Raw genomic sequence first — 24,068 nt, 5'->3', positions numbered from 1 at the left:
CATAATTTTGAGATTGCCATTTTGTTCAGCGTAGTTGATTTCCAGATAAAAAGTATGTTTTTGAGGAGGACACTCCCCCACAACCCTCAGGGCAAGGGTTTTAAGTTATGCCCCGGGGGCATATAAGGTTTTTATGGAAGGCGTTGTTGCAAAAACCTCAAAACAGGCTCATTCGATTGGAAATGCAAAGGGCTAGAGCCCTTTTTAATAGTCGAAAGTGATTGGAGGGCAACTAGCCCTCCTCTCTCGCCCATCATTCCCCCAAACACATTCAATTAAAATTTTGTGACAGCCATTTTGTTCAGCGTAGTTGATTTCCAGATAGAAAATATGTTTTTGAGGAGGACACTCCCCCAGAGCCCTCAGGGCAAGAGTTTTAAGTTATGCCCTGGGCGCATATACGGTTTTTAAAGAAGGAATTGTGGTAGAAACTTCTAAACAGGCTCATTCGATTCGAAATTCAATGGGCTAGGGACCTTTTTAATGGTCGAAAAGGATTGGATGGCAAATCGCCCTCCCCCCACGCCAATCAGTTCCTGAAACACATCCACTAAATATTTGGAGATAGCCATATTTTCAGCATAGTAGATTTCCAGATAGAAAATATATTTTTGAGGAGGAAACTACTCCATAACCCTCAGGGCAAGGATTATAAGTTATGCCCTGGGGGCATATAAGGTTTTTATTGAAATATTTGTCGTAGAAACTTGAAAAAGGGCTCATTAGATTTGAGATTCAAAGAGCTAGCACCCTTTAGTCAAAAGTGATTAGAGGGCGACTAACCCCCCTTTCACGCCCACCTTTTCCCCAAACACATCCAATCAAAATTTTTAGATAGCCATTTTATTCAACGTAGTTGAGAGTTTTGGAAATTAGATCTTTAAGGAGGACAACCCCTCCCCCACAGCCCTCAGGGTAAGGGTTGTAAGTTATGCCCTGGGGGCAAATAAAGTTTTTATTGAAAGCGTTGTCATAGAAACTTCAAAAGGGCTCATTCAATTGAAATTGAAAGGGCTAGTGCCTTTTTTAATAGCCCCTCTCACGCCCATCATTTTCCCAAAGACATCCAATAAATATTTTGAGATATCCATTTTGTTCAACGTAGTTGAAAGTTCTGGAAATTAGGTCTTTTAGGATGATAACCCCCTCAGAGCCCTCAGTGCAAGGGTTGTAAGTTATGCCCTGGGGGCATATAAAGTTTTTTATTGAAAGCGTTGTCGTAAAAACTTCAAAAGAGCTCATTCAATTAGAAATTGGAAGTACAAGTGTCATTTTGAATAATTTAAAGTCATTGGATAGCAACTACTGCCCTTCTTACGCCCACCATTTTCCAAAACACATCCAATCAAAATTTTGAGATATCCATTGCGTTCAACGTAGTTGAACGTTCTGGAAATTAGGTCTTTTAGGGTCTCAAAAATATATTTTTGAGGAGAACACTCCCCCACAACCCTCAGGGCAAGGGTTTTAGGCTATGCCCTGGAGGCATATAAGGTTTTGATAGAAGGCGTTGTCGCAGAAACTTCAAAAAAGGCTCATTCGATTGGAAAATCAAAGGGCTAGTGCCCTTTTTAATAGTCAAAAGTGATTATAGGGCAACTGGCCCCCCACGCCCAGCATTCCCCCAAACACATCCAATCAAAATTTTGAGATTGCCATTTTGTTCAGCGTAGTTGATTTCCAGATAAAAAAATATGTTTTTGAGGAGGACACTCCCCCACAACCCTCAGGGCAAGGGTTTTAAGTTATGCTTCGGGGGCATAAACAGTTTTTAAAGAAGGCGTTGTTGTAGAAACTTAAAAAAAGCTCATTTGATTGAAAATTCAAAGGGCTAGTGCCCTTTTTAATAGTTCAAAGTGATTGGAGGGCAACTAGCCCTCCCCCCGCGCCAATCATTCCCCAAAACACATCCAATAAAAATTTTGAGATAGCCATTTTGTTCAGCGTAGTTGATTTCCAGATAGATAATATATTTTTGAGGAGGACACTACCCCAAAACCCTCAGGGCAAGGATTACAAGTTACGCCCTGGGGGCATATAAGGTTTTTATTGAAATATTTGTCGTAGAAACTTGAAAAAAGGCTCATTAGATTTGAAATTCAAAGGGCTAGCACCCTTTTTAATAGTCGTAAGTGATTAGAGGGCAACTAACCCCCCTCTCACGCCAACAATTTCCCCAAACACATCCAATCAAAATTTTTAGATAGCCATTTTATTCAACGTAGTTGAGTTTTAGAAATTAGATCTTTAAGGAGGACAACCCCTCTCCCACAGCCCTCAGGGTAAGGGTTGTAAGTTATGTACTGGGGGCATATAAAGTTTTTATTGAAAGCGTTGTCATAGAAACTTCAAAAGGGCTCATTCAATTGGAATTGAAAGGGCTAGTGCCTTTTTTAATAGCCCCTCTCATGCCCAACATTTTCCCAAAAACATCCAATCAATATTTTGAGATATCCATTTTGTTCAACGTAGTTGAAAGTTCTGGAAATTAGGTCTTTTAGGAGGACAACCCCTCTCCCACAGCCCTCAGGGCAAGGGTTGTAAGTTATGCCCTGGGGGCATATATAGTTTTTATTGAAAACGATGTCGTAGAACTTCAAAAGAGCTCCTTCAATTGGAAACCCAAAGGGCTAGTGTCCTTATTAATAATTGCACATAATTGGATGGTGCTTGACGCCCCTCTCACGCCCACCATTTTCGAAAACACATCCAATCAAAATTTTTATATATCCATTTTGTTCACCGTAGTTGAACGTTCTGGAAATTAGGTCTTTTAGGGTGATAACCCCCTCAGAGCCCTCAGTGCAAGGGTTGTAAGTTATTCCCTGGGGGCATATAAGGTTTATATAGAAAATTGTTGTATAAATCAGTAAAGAACGTAAAGAACTGAGACAATCGAGAACGAGACAAGAAACGGGGAATAAGTAAAGAGGAGGACACTCCCCCATAGCCCTCAGGGCAACGGTTTTAAGTTATGCCCTGGGGGCATACAAGAACGATGTTGGCACGATGTATTATTTATTAATTTTAACCTTTAAAGCCGGGTATCGAAGAAGTTGTCGTAGAAAATTCGAAAAGCGCTCATTCAATTGGAAATTGGAGTGGCTTGTGCCCTTTTTAATAGTCAAAAGTGATTGGAAGGCGACTAACACCCCTTCCATGCGCAGCATTTCCAGAAACACATCCAATCAAAATTTTGAGATAGCCATTTTGTTCAGCATAGTTGATTTCCAGATAGAAATTATGTTCTTGAGGACAGTCCCCCACAGTCGTTAGGGCAAGGGTTGTAAGTTATACCCTGGGGAAATATACGATTTTTTTTATAGAAAGCGTTGTCGTAGAAACTTCAAAAAACGCTCATTCGATTGGAAATTGAAAGGACTAGTGCCCTTTTTAATAGTCAAAAGTGATTAGAGTGCAACTAACCTGCCTCTCACGCCCACCTTTTCCCTAAACACATCTAATCAAAACTTTCAGATATTAGCCATATTAGTCAACGTAGTTTTAAGTTCTGGAAATTAGGTCTTTGAGGATGGCAACCCCCTCCCACAGCCCTCAGGGCAAGGGTTGTAAATTATACCCAGGGGGCATATAAGGATTTTATATAACGCGTTGTCGTAGAAACTTCAAAAAGGACTCATTCAATTGGAAATTGAAATGGCTAGTTCCCTGTTTAATAGTCGAAATTGATTGGAAAGCAACTAACACCCCTTCCACGCCCACCATATCCCCAAACACATCCAATAAAGATTTTGACATAGCCATTTTATTCCACGCAGTTCAAAGTTCAGGAAATGATATCTTTGAGCAGGATATTCCACCCAGAGTCTTCAGGGCAAGGGTTATAAGTTATGCCCTGGGGGCATAAAAGGTTTTTATTGAAATATTTGTCGTAGAAACTCGAAAAAGGGCTCATTTGATTGGAATTGAAAGGGCTAGTGCCCTTTTTAATAGTCAAAAGTGATTTGAGGGCAACTAACCCCCCTCTCACGCCCATCTTTTCTCCAAACACGTCCAATCAATATTTTAGATAGCCATTTTATTCAACGTAGTTGAAAGTTTTGGAAATTAGGTCTTTAAAGATGACAACCCCCCCCCACAGCCCTCAGGGCAGGGGTTGTAAGTTATGTCCTGGGGGCATATAAGGTTTTTATTGAAAGCGTAGAAACTTCAAAAGGGCTCATTCAATTGGAAATTGAAAGGGCTAGTGCCTTTTTTAATAGTTGAAAGTGATTGGAGAGCGACTAACGCCCCTCTCACGCCCACCATTTTCCCAAACACATCCAATCAAACTTTAGAGATATCCATTCTGTTCAACATAGTTGAAAGTTCTTGAAACTAGGTCTTTTAGGATGATAGCCCCCTCAGACCCCTTAGTGCAAGGGTTGTAAGTTATGCCCTGGGGGCATATAATAGAAAGTTGTTTATATAGAAAGTTTATATAGATATGTTTATATAAAGTTTATATAGAAAGTTGTTATAGAAATTTCAAAAAGGGCTCATTTGATTGGAAATTGAAATTGCCCTTTTTAATAGTCGAAAGTGAGTGGAGAGTAATTAACCCCCCTCTTACGCCCACCATTTCCCCAAAAACATTCAATCAAAGTTTAGAGATAACCATTTTGTTCAACTCAGTTGGAAGTTCTGGAAATTATGTATTTAAGGATGACAAACCCCCCAGAGCCCCAAGGGCAAAGACTGTAAGTTCTGCCCTGGGTGCATATAAGGTTTTATATATAGAGTTGTTGTAAAATTTCAAAAGGGGCTCATTCAACTCGAAATTGAGAGGGCTAGTGCCCTTTGTAATAGTCGAAAGTGATTGGAGGGTAACTAACCCCCATCTCACTCCCACCATTCCTCCTCACATATCCAATCAAAATTTTCAGATAGCCATTTTGTTCAACGCAGTAGAAAGTCCTGGAAATTAGGTCTTTGAGAATGACACCCCCCAGCACTCAGGGCAAGTGTAGTAAGTTATGCCCTGGGGGCATATAAGATTTTTACTGAAAGTTTTGTCGTAGAAACTTCAAAAGGGCTCATTTGATTGGAAATTGAAATGGATAGGGCCATTTTTAATAATTGAAAGTGATTGGAGAGCGACTACCGCCGCCCTCACGCCCACCATTTCCCCAAACACATCCAATCAAAATTTTGAGATTTGTTTAACGTAGTTGAAAGTTCTGGAAATTCGGTCTTAGAGGATGACAACCACCCTAACAGACCTTAAGGTAAGGCTTGTAATTTATGCCCTAGGAGCATATAAGGTGTTTATAGAAAGCGTTGTCGTTTCAAAAAAAAGCGCGAGAGGGGCGTTTGTCGCTCTCCAATCACTTTCAACTATTAAAAAAGGCACTAGCCCTTTTGAAGTTTTTACGCTTTCAATAAAAAACCTTATATGCCCTCAGGGCATAACTTACACCCCTTGCCCTGAGGGCTATAGGGGAAGGGGTTGTCATCCTTAAAGACCTAATTTCCAAAACTTTCAACTGCTTTGAACAAAATGGCTACATAAAAATTTTGATTGGATGTGTTTGGGGAAAAGGTGGGTGTGAGAGGGGGGCTAGTTGCCCTCCAATCACTTTCGACTATTGAAAACGGCACTAGCCCTTTGAATTTCCAATCGAATGAGCCTTTTTTGAAGTTTCTACGACAACTCCTTCTATGAAAGCCTTATATGCCCCCAGGGCATAACTTAAAACCCTTGCCCATAGGGTTGTGGGGGAGTGTCCTCCTCAAAAAGATATTTTATATTTGGTAATCATTTACACTGAACAAAATGGCTATCTCAAAATTTTGATTGGATGTATTTGGGGGAATGATACGTGGGGGGGGGCTAGTTGCCCTCCAATCACTTTCGACTATTAAAAAGGGCGCTAGCCACTCCAATTTCCAATCGAATGAGCCCTTTTTCGAACTTTCTACGACAACTCCTTCAATACGAAGTGCCCGGTTATGGAGAAAAAAAAAAAAAAAAAAAAATCAAAAACACATTGTGCCCACATCGTTCTTTACTTAGGCAGCGCTAGCGCACTTCCTATGATAGATATATCAGAAGAATCAGATTTTTATGTTGATTTCAAATATATAAGTTTCATCAAGTTTAGTCTTACCCTAAAAAGTTACGCGCCTGAGAAAATTTGCCTTATGTTCGAAAAAAGGGCGAAACAACCCCTAAAAGTCATAGAACTTTAATGAGAATCAAACCATCAGATTCAGCGTAACAGAGAACCCTACTATATAGGTTTCAAGCTCCTATCTGCAAAAATGTGATTTTTTGTTTTTTTTTTATTTTCCCATGGGTGATCATATTGATCGAGTAGTCCTAGAATATCGTGAAAGGTCTCATTCGAACGGAAATTAAAATTTCGAGTGTCCTTTTTGAGTGACAAAAAAACTTGGAGGGCAACTTGGCCCCCTCCCAAGCTCATTTTTTTCCCGAAGTCACCCAATCAAAATTTTAAGATAGCCATTTTGTTCAGCATAGTCAAAAATCTAATTAATGGGGTCTTTGAGGATGACTTAATCCCCCACAGTTCCCGGGGGAAGGGCTGCAAGTTATAAACTTTGCCCATTGTTTACATATAGTACTGGTTATTGGGAAGTATACAGGCGTTTTTAGGAGGAATTTTTTTCTAGTGGGTCGGGGATGGAGTAGGGGTTACGGGGGAGGATCTTTCCATGGAGGATATTTCATAGGGGGAAGGGACATTCCCATGAAGGGGGTGCCAGATTTCCCAGCATCATTTAAAAAACGATAAGAAATTAAATAAAAAAAAAAAAGTTTTTTTCAGCTGAAAGTAAGGAGCAATATTAAAACTTCAAACAAACAGAAATTATTTCGTATATGAGAGGGTTCGCCCCCTAGATCAGAAATTAAATTAAAAAAACAAGTTTTTTTCAGCTGAAACTAAGGAGCAACCTTAGAACTTAAAACGAATAGAAATTATTTCGTATATGAGAGGGTTCGCTCCCAAGTCAATACCTCACCCTTTACACTAATCTTTTTTTAGTACTTCTAAAAAAGATATCTATTCTAATTAGATAGCTTTTATAATTCAGGGGTTTGTGTTTTGAACAAAATTCGAACTTTAGCGTAGAGAACAAGGTATTGACTTGGGAGCGAACTCCCTAATATACGTAATAAAAACATGAATATAGAAATTCGTTATGTAAGTTAATTCGTAAGTTACGTCGGAACAAAATTTCGAGAAAGCCAATTAGCCAAAAAAAGGAAAATTAATAAGCCAATTTCGTTTTAATTATTCATGTACGGTGAGCCAAAATCAAAGCTGCATTAATTCAAAAACGTTCAGAAATTAACTAAAAAAAAAGAAGTTTTTTTTAACTGAAAGCAAGGAGTGACATTAAAACTTAAAACGAACAGAAATTATTCTCTATATAAAAGGGGCTGTCCCCTCCTCAACGCCTCGCTCTTTACGCTAAATTTTTTTTTATTGTTTTAAAAAATTAAGTTGCAAGACAGAGTCAAACTTTAGCATAAAGAGCGAGGCGTTGAGGAGGGGACAGCCCCTTTCATGTACGGAATAATTTCTGTTTGTTTTAAGTTTTAATGTCACTCCTTACTTTCAGTTTAAAAATGTTTTTTTTAGTTAATTTATATATAAAAATGGCATTTTCAGACAAAATCTGCCAACAAATTTGAAAACTGCCAAGTAGCATTGCTACTTTACTACCCCACTTTTCGCACAGCAGGCCCTAATCAATCATAAGTCCTTTTAGACCAATTTTTATCACCCCTCTAGGGCTGGCATCCGGCCTCCCCCCCCCCCCCTCCCCGCATCGCCCTTCCTACGATACTGAGGGCAAGGAACAAGAAACAGCAAAAATCACTTTGAATTGATAATAAAATGCGAATCAAAACTAAAGAATAAAATGTATTGTGATAATTATGCTATTGCATAATTTAGAAAATAATTTCAGAAATTGCAATGGAACAATATCTTTGCATTATCTATAAAGAATAAATAGGAATGAGGAAAGGTATACCAATGATAGAGGGTCTACAACAAACAAGGAGGGTTGGTCAGCCCACCCCCACCCTCAATCAATGTCCGATATCCTTCTCATCAAGCTCTGAAAGTTCCAGCTTAAGTTTAATCCTAATACAATATACCTAAGTATGATAAAAAATATAATACCTTAGAAACAAATTTAGACTACAAATTTGCAGATTAGGGTGGGGGTAAAGTACAGCGGGTCTGCATGCCTAATGTATTAGCTACAATTATTCTGATATTATGAAGTAAGAATTGTTTTCCAACTTCACACTGTGCAAATACTTTACCCCCACCCCCGCTAATGCGCCAATATATAGCCCAAATGATATATTTTCAATCTATTCTGTCAATTCTCTTTGTCTTGTCTCATGCTAAGTTGAAAGAAACTAACAAAAAAAAACAATAGTTTTACAATGCACCAATGCATGAACAACTTGAGATGCAGGGGGTATATCATACAAGTTCCAAAAATCCTAATAAAAATCCCTTTCTATAATAAGAATCCTAATAAAAAAAAATAATCAAAAAACTAATTATTAATTAATTAACAAATTGGAGAAAAAATGTTGCAGCTGTAGCAAGTTCTTACCAATCCTTAACATGGTTAGACAAGAAAACAAAAAAAATGTGCCTATTCTTCTTTTTTTAACTAAAGTTAACATCACTCTTTAATAAAACGTAGAAATTGAGGAATGAGGCTTTCTTAATAAAAACATACCTTAAGGGTATATTTGATCAAGTACAGCTCAGGGTATGTTCATTTAATTATAGTACTGTAAAAATTTCACCCCCCCTGGATATATCTCAACTATATGCTGGACTTTTCTGTCTTTTTTTGTGCCTTATATTAGGTAGCCCTATTTATTTTTCGTCAATAGTTGCTTTGTAATCAAGGAAGCCAATTAGGAGTGGGGCAGATTCTAAAAAATACATTTCTTTGGTATTTTTGTTGAAAAAATTGCCCCCTACATTTACAAAAACCACCTTTTTGCATTTTCATTTTAAAAAATCATTGCCCCCCCCCCCCATGATTTTAGCGAATTGGCACCCCTGTCCGTAATGCTAAATAATACCAATTGCATGATAAAAAAAAGAATCTGTAGTTTTGTATATAACTTAGGCCTTTTGGGGGATTTACCCTCCAGGCATTAAGGGAGGGGGCTGGCTGGGACACAATTATGATGCTAGTCATTATCATATTTGGGAAGTGGGATAAATTGTAAATTAATTAAGCATTCAATAAATGCTTTGTTTTTCCTTTATTTTTATTTGAGTTTAATTTCTTTTGACTCTTGGGTTTGACAACAGAGTATCATTGATCTGAGTAAGATAAATTGAGCTGGTGAACCAAACCTCAATAAGGAGATAAGTTGCAACACATGACAATATTATATTATTAAAAAAAAAGATTTTCTCTTATAATTTTCCTAAATTCTTTTATAATTTAAGAATATATTCTCCTATTTTTTTGCTCTTATGTCATGTTCAGGCACTGCTGTCTTGCCACTTGTTCTTGACATGGTCAGCTTCAGGTGGTTTTTATGGGTTTCCAAATAACGTTAACAAAGTTAAATCACATAAAAATTAAATAAAGCACATTATGTTTCTGTCTCATGATAGAGACATAAAAAAATAATCAGCCTCTAATCCCTTGGTTTGCTAATTTATATCTTTTTCAGCCAATCAAAATCTATCTAAGCCCTAGTAACTGGCCAGTCAAAAAATACACCAGTTCCTAAGATAACAATTAATCAGCATCCTAATAAACCTCAATAAGCAGATAAGTTACAACATATGTCAATCTTTTAAATCTATTAATTAATAATTATTATCATTGTGTTTATTTGATTCACCACAATAGTGAGGAAGATGAGACTGCTTTCTACATCTGACAAAAGAAAGAAATGGTCAACCTGTTGTGCTTGAGCAACCAAACTGTGAAATGTTTGGAAGTCTAGCTAGGCAAGTGTATGGCTTGAGATTTACTATAGACGCATATTAGCAAATAAAAGTATTTTGAGGGACTACTGACTCATGACACTGAAGGGAAGGAGATCTCTAAAGGACTAAAGCAAAAACTATTAAATAAATGTGAAAGCCAAGCAAAAGTTTATCAGGATTATTTGCAGTTGAAGACAAACAGAAATACCTAAAGACAATTGAGTGGCTTAGTTTATGATTTTCTTTTTCAATTCCAATAGTGACTTAGTCTTTTTCAAGACTAAGTCACTAAGGCTAGGAATAAGTGGACATGAAAAGGGGATGTTTGGTAATGATAAGGTCGATCAGGTGGGCAGCTTCACTTACCTTTGCAGCATAATTATTAAACAGGTTGGGAGCAGTGAACATGTTAAAAGTAGAATAGCCAAGGCTCAGGGTGTTTTTTTCACAGTTAAAAAAAGTTTGGAAGAATAGGAAGATAAGTCTGCAAACCAATATTAGAATATTAGAAGCTACAGTGATGAAACTGGTCAAATATGGCTCTGAAGCATGGATGCTCCAAAAAGCAGATGAAGATTTGCTAGATGTTTTCCAGAGAAATTGCTTAAGGATTGTTCTGGGTACCTGGCTGACTGACTGTATTTCAAACAATAGGCTATACAAAAAATGTGGTTTAATACCACTCTCTAGGGCTATAATGAAAGAAAGGTTGAAGTGGCTAGGGCATGTTGTGCAGATGAAGGATGACAGATTCTTCTTTTTGGCCAACTGTCTAGGGCTAAACAGAAAGCAGGTTGTCCTCATCTGGGGCGGGAGGACGTCATATGAGAACTTTGTGGGCAGGATTGAATAGATTGCAATGGAGGAGGAGCATTTGTAGCTGTGTTGGCCTCAGGCCGCTTGGTGCTGTGGTGAGTTGTTGATAGTAGTAGTAGTAGTTTTCAATTCCTGCATCCTTGAAGAAACTCAAACTTTTGAAGGCCAAACAAATCAAATGTTGATTCCATTAATTTTGGATAATTAAATTATATTCCTTATCAGTTATGCAACATGTTTGACTCCAAGTTTTAATAAGACATAACAGGGAAGAACATCTTGAAAACTAATGGATCTGTACTCTGTAGAAAGCACAGTATAAAGATATAACAGTAAGTTTACACAGATAATTTCTGGCTCTTCATTCTTGGTGCAAACAAATAGCTCCTCCCACTTCTTCTTGCATTGTGCATACAAACAGCCCCTCTCATTTGATCTGCCATCAGCAGTCCAATTACCCTGGAACATGTATTTTGGCAGAAACTTTCTCAAAATGCCTTTGAAACCAACCTGAGACTTCAAAACCTACTTTTAATTCCAAAAAACATCTAATAATAACATTACACTACTAATTACCAATTTTCATAAATGTATTGGAATAAATTAATTTAAAATTAGTTTCTTTAAAATTTAGTGTTCCAACATTAAAGCCAAGTTTTGCATTCAAGAGAAATCTGACTTGTCTACCCATGAAAAGATCAAATGTCACTTATGTTTCTATGTTCTCTGGAGCACTTGCACCTAGGTCCTGGTTTTATAATGGATGAGATAGGGAAAGATCATACTGCCTATAATTTATATACTGTGGTAGAAAGGAAAAAGACCAGTCAAATCAATTTGTCACCTGTATGCAGCAAGGCATCTTCAGTAGTGAGAAAGAAAGATTCTCAACAGTTACAAATAAAATCAAGGAAGGAATTTTGAATAAAAAATAATAAAAGAAAACTCAAACCAAAACGGCAAAAGGAAAATATGTGGGAGGCTTTTCTCTCTTGACAAAGTAAAAAAAGCACAGTTTATTTTAGAATTTTTGGGCAAATTTGAATGAATATGTTGTTATTTGAGTGAATGAACAATGAGAAATTTGAATGAACACTGAATATGTTATTACAACACTGTTTATGTAGAAGTTGCGAATTTTCAAAATATACAGGGCATACTCTTTACAATGTCCATACTTTCTTGAATTTTAGTAGACTTTTAGTTAAACTATCTTTATTTAAAGTTTAAAATTAGTATTTCACCTTCTGGTACTTCACTGAAAATTGTTGATTTTGCATACAGCTGCATTCTGGACAAAGGTGCAAATGCTTTGGAATGCAGCTAAATTGGTTTTATAGTTGCTAGATAATTTTTTTCCATAAAAAATTTAAGCACATATTTCAGTTCAATTTTTCTAAACAAAAAACTGAACTCCTAGCTACAACTGTCCATAAGAATGCCCCAAACATGTAAATGGTTTATAAAAACCAGCTTTCTTTTCTTTGAAGCTGATAAGGTAGTAAGCAAGTCAAGGTTAATAAGGCATACCAATACTTCAGTGAACCCAAAAATCACCTTGATGCCTGTTATATCTGTCTAGTAAATATTACTGGGACAACCAAAATCACCATAAGAATGAACATACCCTGAACTAGTCTGTTCAATACACCTAATCCCTCACTCAGAAGAAGCGTCAATTCCAACATTTCACCAACTACCAAAGCCATGTGAAGACAGATATTGTTCCTCTGATCAGCCTTCTGATACTACAGAAGATGAGATCAATTCTAAATAGACATTATCAATTTCTCCAAGTTTAACCAAGGGGAAGTAAATGACCTAAAAATAGATCTCAGCCAGTCAAAAGGAGCTTCTGAATTACTGGCTTCCAGAATGAAGGAAAAAAGTAACATTTTGTCATACAAGAGATGAAGGTCTCCTGTTCCTTTTCTCTGAAGAAGAAAATCTTGTATTTTGTCACAATGTTACAAGACTCTAAAAAAAATGGGTTTTCCAAATATTTTCTAGGTTATTGGTGCCTATTTTTTTATAACTAAAAGCCAAATTTGAGGTGTGCTCTTTTACATAGTGGAAACAAATGTGGTTCAATACCAATTGCTTACTCAACAAAAATGAAACAATAATATAACATCATAGCTTTGGTTTTTCAGAAAATAAAGAATCCTGAACAATAATTGCTGAATCTTAGACAAACAGGGAACTGCCAAAAAAATCTTCAAACTATAAAATTCTTACTTCATAATATGCAGAAAAATTCTATCTATAGGATATAATACATTTTTGCATACAATCAATATTTTTTAAATGTTATTACAGTTGGCTGATACACAAAATAATACAGCATTAACAAGTCTTGTTTCTGAAACACAAATATCAGTAACACCAAAAACTGAGAACAAAAATTTGGTCATGTGTGTTCTTCATGTAGAAACATTTGTGACTCATATTTCCCACTGAGCAATTGAAATATGGCCATAATTTTGGAAATCTTATTGTACTTGTATTTACTATTAGGAAAAAAATGTATTTTACAACTTTAATTGCGCTTAGCTTGTGAAAAACAAAGTTCTTTTTTTTAATATACCAAAAAGAGACTTAAAATCAGATGAATAAATATTCAGCAATTATTGTACAAATTTTCAATAAATTAGGTTAGAGCAGGTTTCAGAACTTAGGGTGAATTTTCATATGGTTATGTATCCCAAACAAAAGTATGGATCCCAAATTCACCAATAAAATGCCAAGTGGAAATTAGACTAATGGAAGCTCTAATCTTTGTTGATGCCAGTTTGACTGAGTCTATAGTAGCTGACTGGGCTGTCTTTTTTATCAACCCATTCCAAAGTAGCACTGCTCTAACACTAAAAAAAAATTGTCACTCTATCCTTTAGACCAGGGGAGATGGAGCTTACTACTGTGGCATCTAGTGCAGCTGAGGAAAGAAAGGGTAGATACCCTAGAGTTTACCAGCTTATGGTTTGTTATTACATCACCCCTTTTTTGTCAATAAGTCAGGGTGGGCAACTTCTAAGCTTGTAGCTATTGTTCAGCTCATGCTGAGGATAATGTAGGGATGCCTCACCCATTTGAAGATATTAAATAAGTTTGTTTATGTTTCAGGGAGATTTGGAGAATTTTTGTGCCATTTTAGTGTACATAGGCCTAGTTCTAAACCACTGTAATATCTGCTTTGGCACAATTAAAAATTGTTAAATTACATTTCAAATTTGTAAATTTCCAAAACTCTCTAATTTATGAACCTTGAAATAGTATACATCTTTTCAATTACAGTAGACTAAAAGTTAACCTTAAATTACATTGCCCAGCAAAATAAGCAATAAACTGTCTTTATTCAAAATCCAACCATTTTTCAAGATTCTGTAACACTACCTTAAGCCTTCTTTTTAGGCTTAACAAGTTCTAACATAGATTGGATATGTGTAGTACAAGAAGAGTTTTTGACAATGCAGGTTTTAGAGGCAGAACACAGTATTTGAGGTAATTAAGTAAATTACACTACTTTAGAATATGCTAGGGGGGCATGCACCCCCTGGATGCACCACTGTATAGGGGTGGGGGGTAAAATTCATTTCTGACAAAAATGATTATTGCATTTGGAAAGAGCATAAAAAAGGCACTGAGTGGTATGTTTACTTTATTCATGAGTCGATAATATGAACAACAAAAAATTTACCCTAGTTTTAACAAGAGTGATGCTAACAGAGGTATTTAAGCTGTTTTTAAAATAAGAGAAAAGGGTAGACTATCATCTTTGAGGGTCCATAAAGAACTTAAAATTGACTTTGAAATAAAAGCAATTACAATTATAAGAAAGAGTATGGTAGGCTACTTCTTTGTTTGAATAGGCTATATTTTTTCCCTTAAATTGAAAATGATTACACAGCCTAGCCTATGCTATGAGAACTTTTTCCTTATTTATGAAACTTTTCTCTTAAACTAGCAGACTTATTCTGAGGGCATTGGCATACATATGAACAAAGTCCACCCTAGCCTTATTGTTTTTTCACTACCTTTCTTTATAAGCTAGCTTAGCCAATATAGGCTAATTTAATGAACATGAAGAAAAAAGAATCAAGAGCAGAGGAAGTAGCAATTGAGTTAAAGTATTACCTCTTCTGGTGACTTCCCTCTTTTTTCTAGCTCAATTCGTTTCTCCATGTGTGAAGTTGGCAGTTCCCTGTTGCTTGGCGCCTTAATAAAGCTCATATTAGGTGCGATTATTCTTTTCTTCAAATGAGAACGACAAACGCCGGCAAAATCTTGAACTTCAAATTTAAAAAGTACGCCAAAAGAAATTGGCGAAAAGACAACCTTACTCGTTCCCTTTTCGCCTTTCACCTCACTGCTATTTCGACCATTTTCTTTAAAGCTCTGATTTCATTTGACTTCTGTGTTGAAATTGTCAAAATTAAGACATCACCAAAATCCAAATGACGTGCATCCAAAAGAGGACTTGTCTACAGAGAGAGGGGCCATTTACATAGGCACTTTGCACTTTTACGCGTGTTCAATTCATTTGACTCAGGCACTGGCATTTCCATTCTCCTCAATACCATTAAGTAATATTATGAAAACTTACAAAAAAGAATGCCAACCCATGAGGGAGTTGAAAAGGCGTTCTTAAAAAAGGCACATACTTTCTAAGAATTTTTTTAGTAGTATCAATAGTCCTAAGGCAAAATACGAAGCACATATTTCACAAATGATATTTGATTGTTACCAGAATCAATATTTAAGGGTTTCTTAGCTTGTAGATCTTTGGCTAATATTGTAATACAGAATCGAAAACCAAAAAAAATTAAATATGTTTCTCACTAATACTGTTTGTCTTCAACCAAGGTTGCTACTTAAGGATTTCTGAGCCCCCTGAATATAAATCTGAGGTTGAAGTTGCAACAGAGACTTCTGAAATTTGAATTTCAAAAGTTGGTGCCAAATTACACCTCGCTAAAAATTAGAGTCGTGGATATAATTTTTATTTGTCAGATTAGATAGCCTGAACAGTGACCATCTGGTCCCTACCACTTCCAACCTTCCTACCACTTCAGCCAACAAACTCAGACGTAGAATGACCACAAGTGTGATTTAATGGTTGGTATGCTATATAAATATATTTTGTTGTCTACAGAGGGGAGTGTCATTTACACAAGTACTTTTACGCGTGTTCAATTCATTTGAATCAGGCACTGTCATTGTCATTCTCCTCAGTACCGTTAAGTTATATTATAAAAACTTACAAAAAAGAATACCAACCCATAAGGAAGTTGAAAAAGGGTTCTTAAAAGAGGCACATACTTTCTAAGAATTTTTTCAGTACTATCCATAGTCCTAAGGCAAAATACAAAGCACATATTTCACAAATGATATTTGATTGTTACCAAAATCGATATTTAAGGGTTTCTTAGCTTGCTAATCTGTGGCTAATATTGTAATAGAGTATCGAAAACCATCAAAATTTAAATATATTTCTCATTAACACTGTTTGTCTTCAACCAAGATTGCTACTTAAGGATTTCTGAGCCCCTTGAATATAAATCTGAGGTTCAAGTTGCAATGGAGACTTCCGAAATTTGAATTCCAAAAGTTGGTGCCAAGTTACACCTCGTTAAAAATTGGAGTCGTTTACATAATTTTCTGTTGTCAGATTAGAAAGCCCGAACAGTGACCATCTGGCCCCTACCACTTCCAACCTTCGGAACCAAGCCCTCATCCAAACATATGTAGTTAAACACAAACTCAAATTTGTTGTTTGTGATTTGTGTGCATATAGACAGGAAAATAGTCTGAATTCATCAGGCTAGAAATATGACAATTTTGTATATTAAGTTTTGAGACATGGGAACGGAAAGAGACTACGTAAGTCCCCAAAAATATTCACTGAAGTGAAAAGCCGGATGATGCAAAACATGTTTGTCACTGAGAGAGCACCAAATTTACTCCTAACTAATCTTCAGGCCAAGCCACGAAAATTTTGCCATATTTGCAAAACTTTACCGTATAAAGTACAAGTTTACGCACAATTTTGTTTTCAATTTTTATTCAAGCTGACTTGAGTAATAAGTTAGTGTTCATCTCAGAATATAACCGTACATCTTGCACAAGTGTGCGAGCTAAAAGCTTTGATTGACCCAACAGATAATACCAAATATCTAAGTCGGTGTCCGGCTGATTCTCCCCTGGGACCCTTCCCCACATGCAGAAAATAATGCAACGGAAAATTCAATCTAAACTTAAAATTTAGCAGCCAAAGGGAAAGTAAAAAATAAAAGAATGAAGAAAAGAAAAACTTTGGAAATTTTCTACCTATATTCCGAGAATATTCTGTATTCCAAGAATATTCGAAATACATTGCTTTCAGTTCTTTTTTATGTTAGTTTTGATGGGTCAAGTTATGATAGCAGGGTAAGATAAAGGTTGGATAAAATAATTTACTTGCTGGTTTAAAATAAGGAGTTCCGTCCGTTTTAAATTATCTTGGTTTTGACTTGGAAATTTACTCCATGTTATTGAAATTGCACTAAAAAATAGCTCCTAAAAATTACTTCAGACCAGAAAACCTTTTGATGCACACCTAGTGGACACGTTTTTAATCGCAAGAGGTAAACTGGTATCCTTTCCTATAGATGCCGGTGCCAGACCAAGTCCACGAGGATAGTTACTCGTACTTCTTAGTTTCAGCCAGTCTCTGTACACTTTCATCATAGGGCACCCTTTCCACAGTTGGCACTAACTTCATATTTTCAATTTTTTTCACCTTTGTCTTACCCAGCTATGACGAAATAAACCCCAATACGGAAACGCGTAACAAATGATTAAAATAAATACTATAGGATATTCTACACCATTTTCCAGAGAGTAATCAGTCCAGCGCCATCAAAGCCATTTCATCAGTGTTTTGTCAGTAGCTTCAGTTAAGCGCTGTGCAAATACACATATTAAAAAATAACACGAACCTTAAAGTTAATCCACCGGCATTATTATTTGTAGTCGCCTTAAAAAATCCATTCAAATCAAAGAATAACGCATTTATATATCGATGCTGTAGATCGAACATCAATATTGCCATGATTAACGTTAGCATTGTGGTGAGACGTTGTCAGGCACTGAAAAGCCATTGGTAAACACTAATATATTTTCAAAGGGAACAGACATAAGTTCTATTTGGAACTATTTCAGAAAAAAGTTTTCTAGCCAAAAGGTTTTAAAAAAAAAAAATAAAATAAATAAAGAGCGATATTAAAGCCATAAACGAACAGAAATGGAAATGAATAATCAATTCAAAATTGAAAGAAACAGAAATTGTCATGAATAAAAGAAAGACTACCACCCCCTTAGAACACCTGCCACCCCCTTAGAACAGGGCCATTTGAATCTTACCGAAAACGATATGTATTTTGTAGTGTTTTTTATTTTTTTAAATGTAGCAAAAAAATGATAAAATAACAATATAATAATTAAGGTTTCATTTTTAAAATGATTATACTTTTTCACTGACTTTCAACTGAATTCTACTATTTTCAAGGTCATTTTTATGGTCAAGCTTTTCTGTGTGATTCCATTTAATTTAAAAATATTAGAAATTCATGCCTAAATAAAAATTTTGAAACTAATATTGGTAACTGGTGAAGCAACTTGTTGCCAACATTTTGTGATATTGAAAACTGATACCGAAAAAAAACTTTTGAACAGAAAATTTGTAACTTGTGAAGCAATTTGTTGGTCTTATAATAGCAATATTTTAAGTTCACTAATCACAAATGATTCCCAAATGTATTTAAAATACACTTGAAAGGAATGTATTTAGAAATAAGAAAGTATTGACGAAAAACTACTTCATACTGGACTAAACGAACTAAATTCACTGTTAAAATATAAGATAAATTAAAGAAAGAATTCCTGGAATTTTGATCAATTTTGATTTTCTGATGCATTAACGACAAAAAAAATTTGTTTAAAATGGATTTTGTGTTTAGTAAAGTGCACATAGCAATCAGGCCATTATAAAAATTAAGGGGTGGACGTTCTACGTTTTTTTGTGGTAAGTTCTCTTCGTTTTAAGTTTGTTTTGATTATTCAATTTAATTTCTGTTTGTTTTAGTGCTTATTCATTCATTCACAGTAGTTACTGCTCGTTTTAAGTTTGGCTCATCAGACGAGTGAGCCCCACCCTTTTTATGGTAATTTCTGTTCGTTCTAAATTTAACTTAATTATTCATTTAATTTCTTTTTTAGATTTAATTTGTTGATTCATAATAATTTCTACTCTTTTGAAGTTTAACTTATTATATGACTTATTTTCTGTTTTAATATCATCTTCTACTTTTCTTGGAATTAATTAAAAAAAACTTTCCGAAAAAAAAATTTTCAAAGAAAAGTAAAGGCCATTTTAAACTTAAGCTCAGGAGATAAAAATACCTGTTAAAATTCAAACTCAAAACGACCAGAAACTACTATTAAAGAATAAATGAAACCCAAAACGAACAGAAATTAAATAAACAATCATAGCAAAAAACATACAACAAGTAACAATATAAATGAATAAATAGATCTTGAAGCAAGTAATGCTTAGATTGAATATGAAAATCAAGCTTAAAACGAAAAAAAAATAGTTTGCTATTAAAGTATAAATGAAACTTAAAACGAACAGAAATTAAATAATCAATCAATGCGAACAAACATACAATATATATTAATGTAAATGAATAAATAAACCTTAAAACGAGTGAAACTTAAATTGAATATGCAAATCAAGTTTGAATCGAATAAAAATAACTACAAACAAGAGTTTGGGTATCGTCTCACTACAGAAGCCTAAAACCTACTCTGTCATTGGCGCTTTACTGAAAATAATTCTTTGAAATATTTTCACTTTTGTAACTTTAAGAAATCAAAAATTAATTAAGATTTTAGGGAATAAATATCAGCATATGTATATTAAATTGACAATGCACATTTTTTTTCAGTAAACTCATTTGATTTTTTTTCCAGTAAAGTACAAATTCTATTCTGGCTTTTAGAAAGCATAGGGGTTTTGAACCCCAGTCATATTAATTTATGCTCGTTTCAAGTGTTACTCTAATATCTATTTTAATTTTTGTTCATTTTGAGTTTTATTTATTTATTGATACTAAAGTGGGGTAGTTGTGTGCTTCGCAGATTATATGATAGTCTGGACGCCAGGTGTTGAAAAAGTGAAACATACCATAACGGAATGGGGCTACTTCAAGAATTAACCTACCCTCCACCCCCTATACGGACCATGCGGATTCAAAAATACCAATGGCACTTGCTTGCGAGTGGTTGAACACTGCGAAACCTTACATTTTATTATATTTTGGTGTTTCATGCAAGAAAATGCATGTTCCACAAAGTTTGAGGTGCAGTTTTCCGATCAAATAGAAATGCCTAGAAGCCATAGAATGTTTTCATAACAAACTAACACGATTAGTTACAAAAAATGGCAGAGTTAAAAAAAAATGGCAAAACTTTATGAGTCTTGAACAGTCTTAGAAAGTATAAACAAAATCAAATTGAATATTAGATATATAATGATATTAATTGTTGACAGATCCATCAGTTCAAGATTTTTATCCACTTTAATTTTTATTTTCATTTTCAATGCTGTAAGAACTGGAAAATAATAAATTTGTAATATACGAGTAATTCGTTTTCAGTGACGCACCAATGACGCAGAAGGCTTTAGGTTTTTACAGTTAAAGAAGGGGGCAGTATCCAAATTTTGCTTGTAGTGAAACTATATTTGTCTTGACCAATCTTGAAAAGAACTAATAAATTAAACTGAATATTTGATGCATAATGATATTAATTGCTAAAAGCTCATCAGTCCAAAATTTTACTGTAATTTTAATATTTATTTCAATATTAAGTACAAAAGAAAACATTTGTAATATAATTCGTTTTCAGTAAAGCGCCAATGACACAGTAGGTTTTAGCCTTCAGCAGTGAGACGATACCCAAACTCTTGTTTGTAGTTATTTTTATTCGATTCAAACTTGATTTGCATATTTAATTTAAGTTTCACTCGTTTTAAGATTTATTTATTCATTTGCAATAATATAATATATTGTATGTTTGTTCGCATTGATTGTTATTTAATTTCTCTTCGTTTTAAGTTTCATTTATACTTTGATATCAAAATATTTGTTTTCGTTTTAAGCTTGATTTTCATATTCAATCCAAGCATTACTCGCTTTAAGATCTATTTATTCATTTATATTATTTCTTTTTGTATGTTTTTTGCTATGATTGTTTATTTAATTTCTGTTCGTTTTGGGTTTTATTTATTCTTTAATATTAATTTCTGGTCGTTTTGAGTTTGAAATTTAACATGTATTTTTATATCCTGAGCTTAAGTTTAAAATGGCCTTTATTTTTCTTTGAAAAACTCATTTTTCGGAGTTTTTTTTTTTAAATTAATTTTTGTTCGTTATTGATTGCAAAAAGTTTCAAGTTCTTAAGGCATGGGGGGGGGGGGGGTGCTTACCGATTATTCTTGACTTTAAAAAACGGATCTAGAACTTTCAATTTAAATCTAATTAAGCTTTTTTCAAATTCTATACGATTACCTCTTTGATAAAAACTTTATATATGAACAATAGACAGCTTGCATAACTTGTGGACAGCGATTGACAACGATGAATGGATTGAAAAAAATAGCTCCAATAAGGGGGTTTAGACCATTTCACTTGCTGACACAAAGGGATCACGACTGTTTGGAATTGACCTTAATAGGAGTTTGTGTGTCAAAGCAATTTTGCATCTATCACAGAGTAGGCCTATGTATTTTAACCTTATAATTGGATAATTATAATAGATTTCATATGTGTTCTTCCCATACAAAATCCCTTCCCATAAGTTATAAACCCCCCTTAATAAGTTATTCCCCAGGGCATTACTTACAACGCCTACACCTGGGCCCTGGTGGGCTGTGTCGACACACGAGTTTTGTATTATAATATATGTGCACTGATATAATGAAATATCTCTCTACAGATTTGTATCTGATTAACTTAAGATGTGAAGGACGGAAAGGGACTGACTGTACTTTAATAATTTTTGACTCTTAAAAAGTAACCATGAGCTTTCTTTTTCCCAACAAACGAGCCCTTTCTAAAGTTTATACGAGCATTCCTTCCATAAGAAATAATATGAAGGATTCGGAGAATCCTTAAATTACAATCCTTGCCCTGAGGGCTTTGGGGGAGTTGTAATCCTCAAATACCTAATTTCCAAAACTTAGAACTACGTTTCATAAAATGGCTGTCCTAAAATTTTAAACGGATGTGTTTTGGGAATAAGTGGGTGTGAGAAGGGGCCCTCAAATCACTTTCGACCATTAGAAAGGGCACTAGACCTCGGAATTTCCAATCGAATGAGCCTTTTTTGAAGTTTCTACGACACCGCCTTCTATAAAAACCTTATATGCCCCCACAGTATAACTTAAAACCCTTGCCCTGAGGGATGTGGAGGATTGTCCTCCTCAAAAACATATTTTCTATCTGGTCAACTACGCTCAACAAAATAGCTATCTCAAAATTTTGATTGGATGTGTTTGGGGGAATGATGGGCGTGGGGGGGGGGGGGCTAGTTGCCCTCCAATCACTTTCACCTATTAAAAAGGGCACTAGCCCTTTGAAGTTCCAATTGAATGTGCCTGTTTTGAAGTTTCTACGACAACGCCTTCAATAAAACCTTATATGCCCCCAGGGCATAACTCAAAACTCTTGCCGAGGGCTGTTGGAGAATGGCTCCCACAAAAACATATTTTCTACTTGGAAAGCTGCTAAACTGAACAAAATGGCTATATCAAAAGTTTGAGTGGATGTGTTAGGGTACTTAATGGGCGTGGGGGTGGGGGCTAGCTGCCCTCCAATCACTTTCAACTATTAAAAAGGGCACTAGCCCTCGGAATTTCCAATCAAATGAGCCTTTTTTGAAGTTTCTACGACAACGCCTTCTATAAAAACCTTATATGCCCCCAGGGCATAACTTAAAACCCTTGTCCTGAGGGTTGTGGGAGAGTGTCCTCCTCAAAATTATATTTTCTATCTAGAAACCAACTACGCTGAACAAAAATGGATATCTCAAAATTTTGATTGGATATGTTTGGGGGAATGATGGGCGTAGGGGGGGGGGCTAGTTGCCCTCCAATCACTTTTGACTATTAAAAGGGCACTCTCCCTTTGAATTTCCAATTGAGCAAGCCTTGGTTGAAATTTCTGGGACAAGGCCTTCTATAAAAGCCTTCTATGCCCCAAGGGCATAACTTAAAACCCTTGCCCTGAGGGTTGTGGCGGAGTTTCCTCCTTAAAAGCCTATTTTCTATATGCAAATCAACTAAGCTGATCAAATTGACTATCTCCACATTTTGATTGGATGTGTGTGGGCGAATGATAGGCGTGGGGGGGATAGTTGCCCTCCAATCACTTACGACTATTAAAAAGGGAACTAGCCATTTGATTTTCAAATCGAATGAACCTTTTTGGAAGTTTTTACGACAACTCCTTCTATAGAATCCTTATATGCCCCCAGAGCATAACTTAAAACCCTAGCCCTGAAGGTTGTGGGGAGTGTCCTCCTTGAAAAAAAATTTTCTATCTGGAAACCAACTATGCTGAACAAAATGGCTATCTCAAAATTTTGATTGGATGTGTTGGGGGAAATGATGGACGTGGGGGGGGGGCTAGTTGCACTCCAATCACTTTCGACTATTACAAAGAGCACTAGCCCTCGGAATTTCCAATCGAATGAGCCTTTTTTGAAGTTTCTACGACACCGCCTTCTATAAAAACCTTATATGCCCCCAAGGCATAACTTAAAACCCTTGCCCTGAGGGCTGTGGGGGATTGTCCTCCTCAAAATGATATTTTCTATCTGGAAATCAACTACGCTGAACAAAATGGCTATCTCAAAATTTTGATTGGATGTGTTTGGAGAACTGATGGGCTTGGGGGGGGGGGCTAGTTGCCCTCCAATCACTTTCGACTATTAAAAAGGGCACTAGCCCTTTGAATTTCCTATTGAATGTGCCTGTTTTGAAGTTTCTACGACAACGCCTTCAATAAAACCTTATGTGCTCCCAGGGCATAACTCAAAACTCTTGCCCTGAGGGTTGTGGGGGAGTGTCCTCCTCAAAAACATATTTTCTATTTGGAAATCAACTACACTGAACAAACTGGCTATCTCAAAAGTTTGATTGGATGTGTTTAAGGAAATGATGGGCGTGGGGATGGGGGCTAGTTGCCCTCC

At 35.6% G+C, this 24,068-nt stretch overlaps 1 protein-coding gene across 1 annotated transcript in view; it reads right to left on the bottom strand.

Annotated features, from left to right (window-relative positions):
* Nucleotides 1-15,037, bottom strand: part of Mapmodulin (acidic leucine-rich nuclear phosphoprotein 32 mapmodulin) — a 33,652-nt gene extending 18,615 nt beyond the window's left edge. Inside the window, exon 1 of the mRNA XM_089094652.1 lies at nt 14,910-15,037. Within this exon, the coding sequence (XP_088950778.1) occupies nt 14,910-15,005 (96 nt within the window). The 5' untranslated portion in view covers nt 15,006-15,037. The remainder of the gene's footprint in view (nt 1-14,909) is intronic.
* Between the last annotated feature and the right edge of the window lie 9,031 nt (nt 15,038-24,068).

This window comes from Artemia sp. Qi Xiang Cuo, chromosome 9 (genome assembly GCF_049724085.1).
Source record: "Artemia sp. Qi Xiang Cuo chromosome 9, ASM4972408v1, whole genome shotgun sequence".
Classification (NCBI taxonomy): Eukaryota; Metazoa; Arthropoda; class Branchiopoda; order Anostraca; family Artemiidae; genus Artemia; species Artemia sp. Qi Xiang Cuo.
Note: the sequence above shows the minus strand (reverse complement) of the source record. Positions and strands in the feature narration are given on the sequence as shown.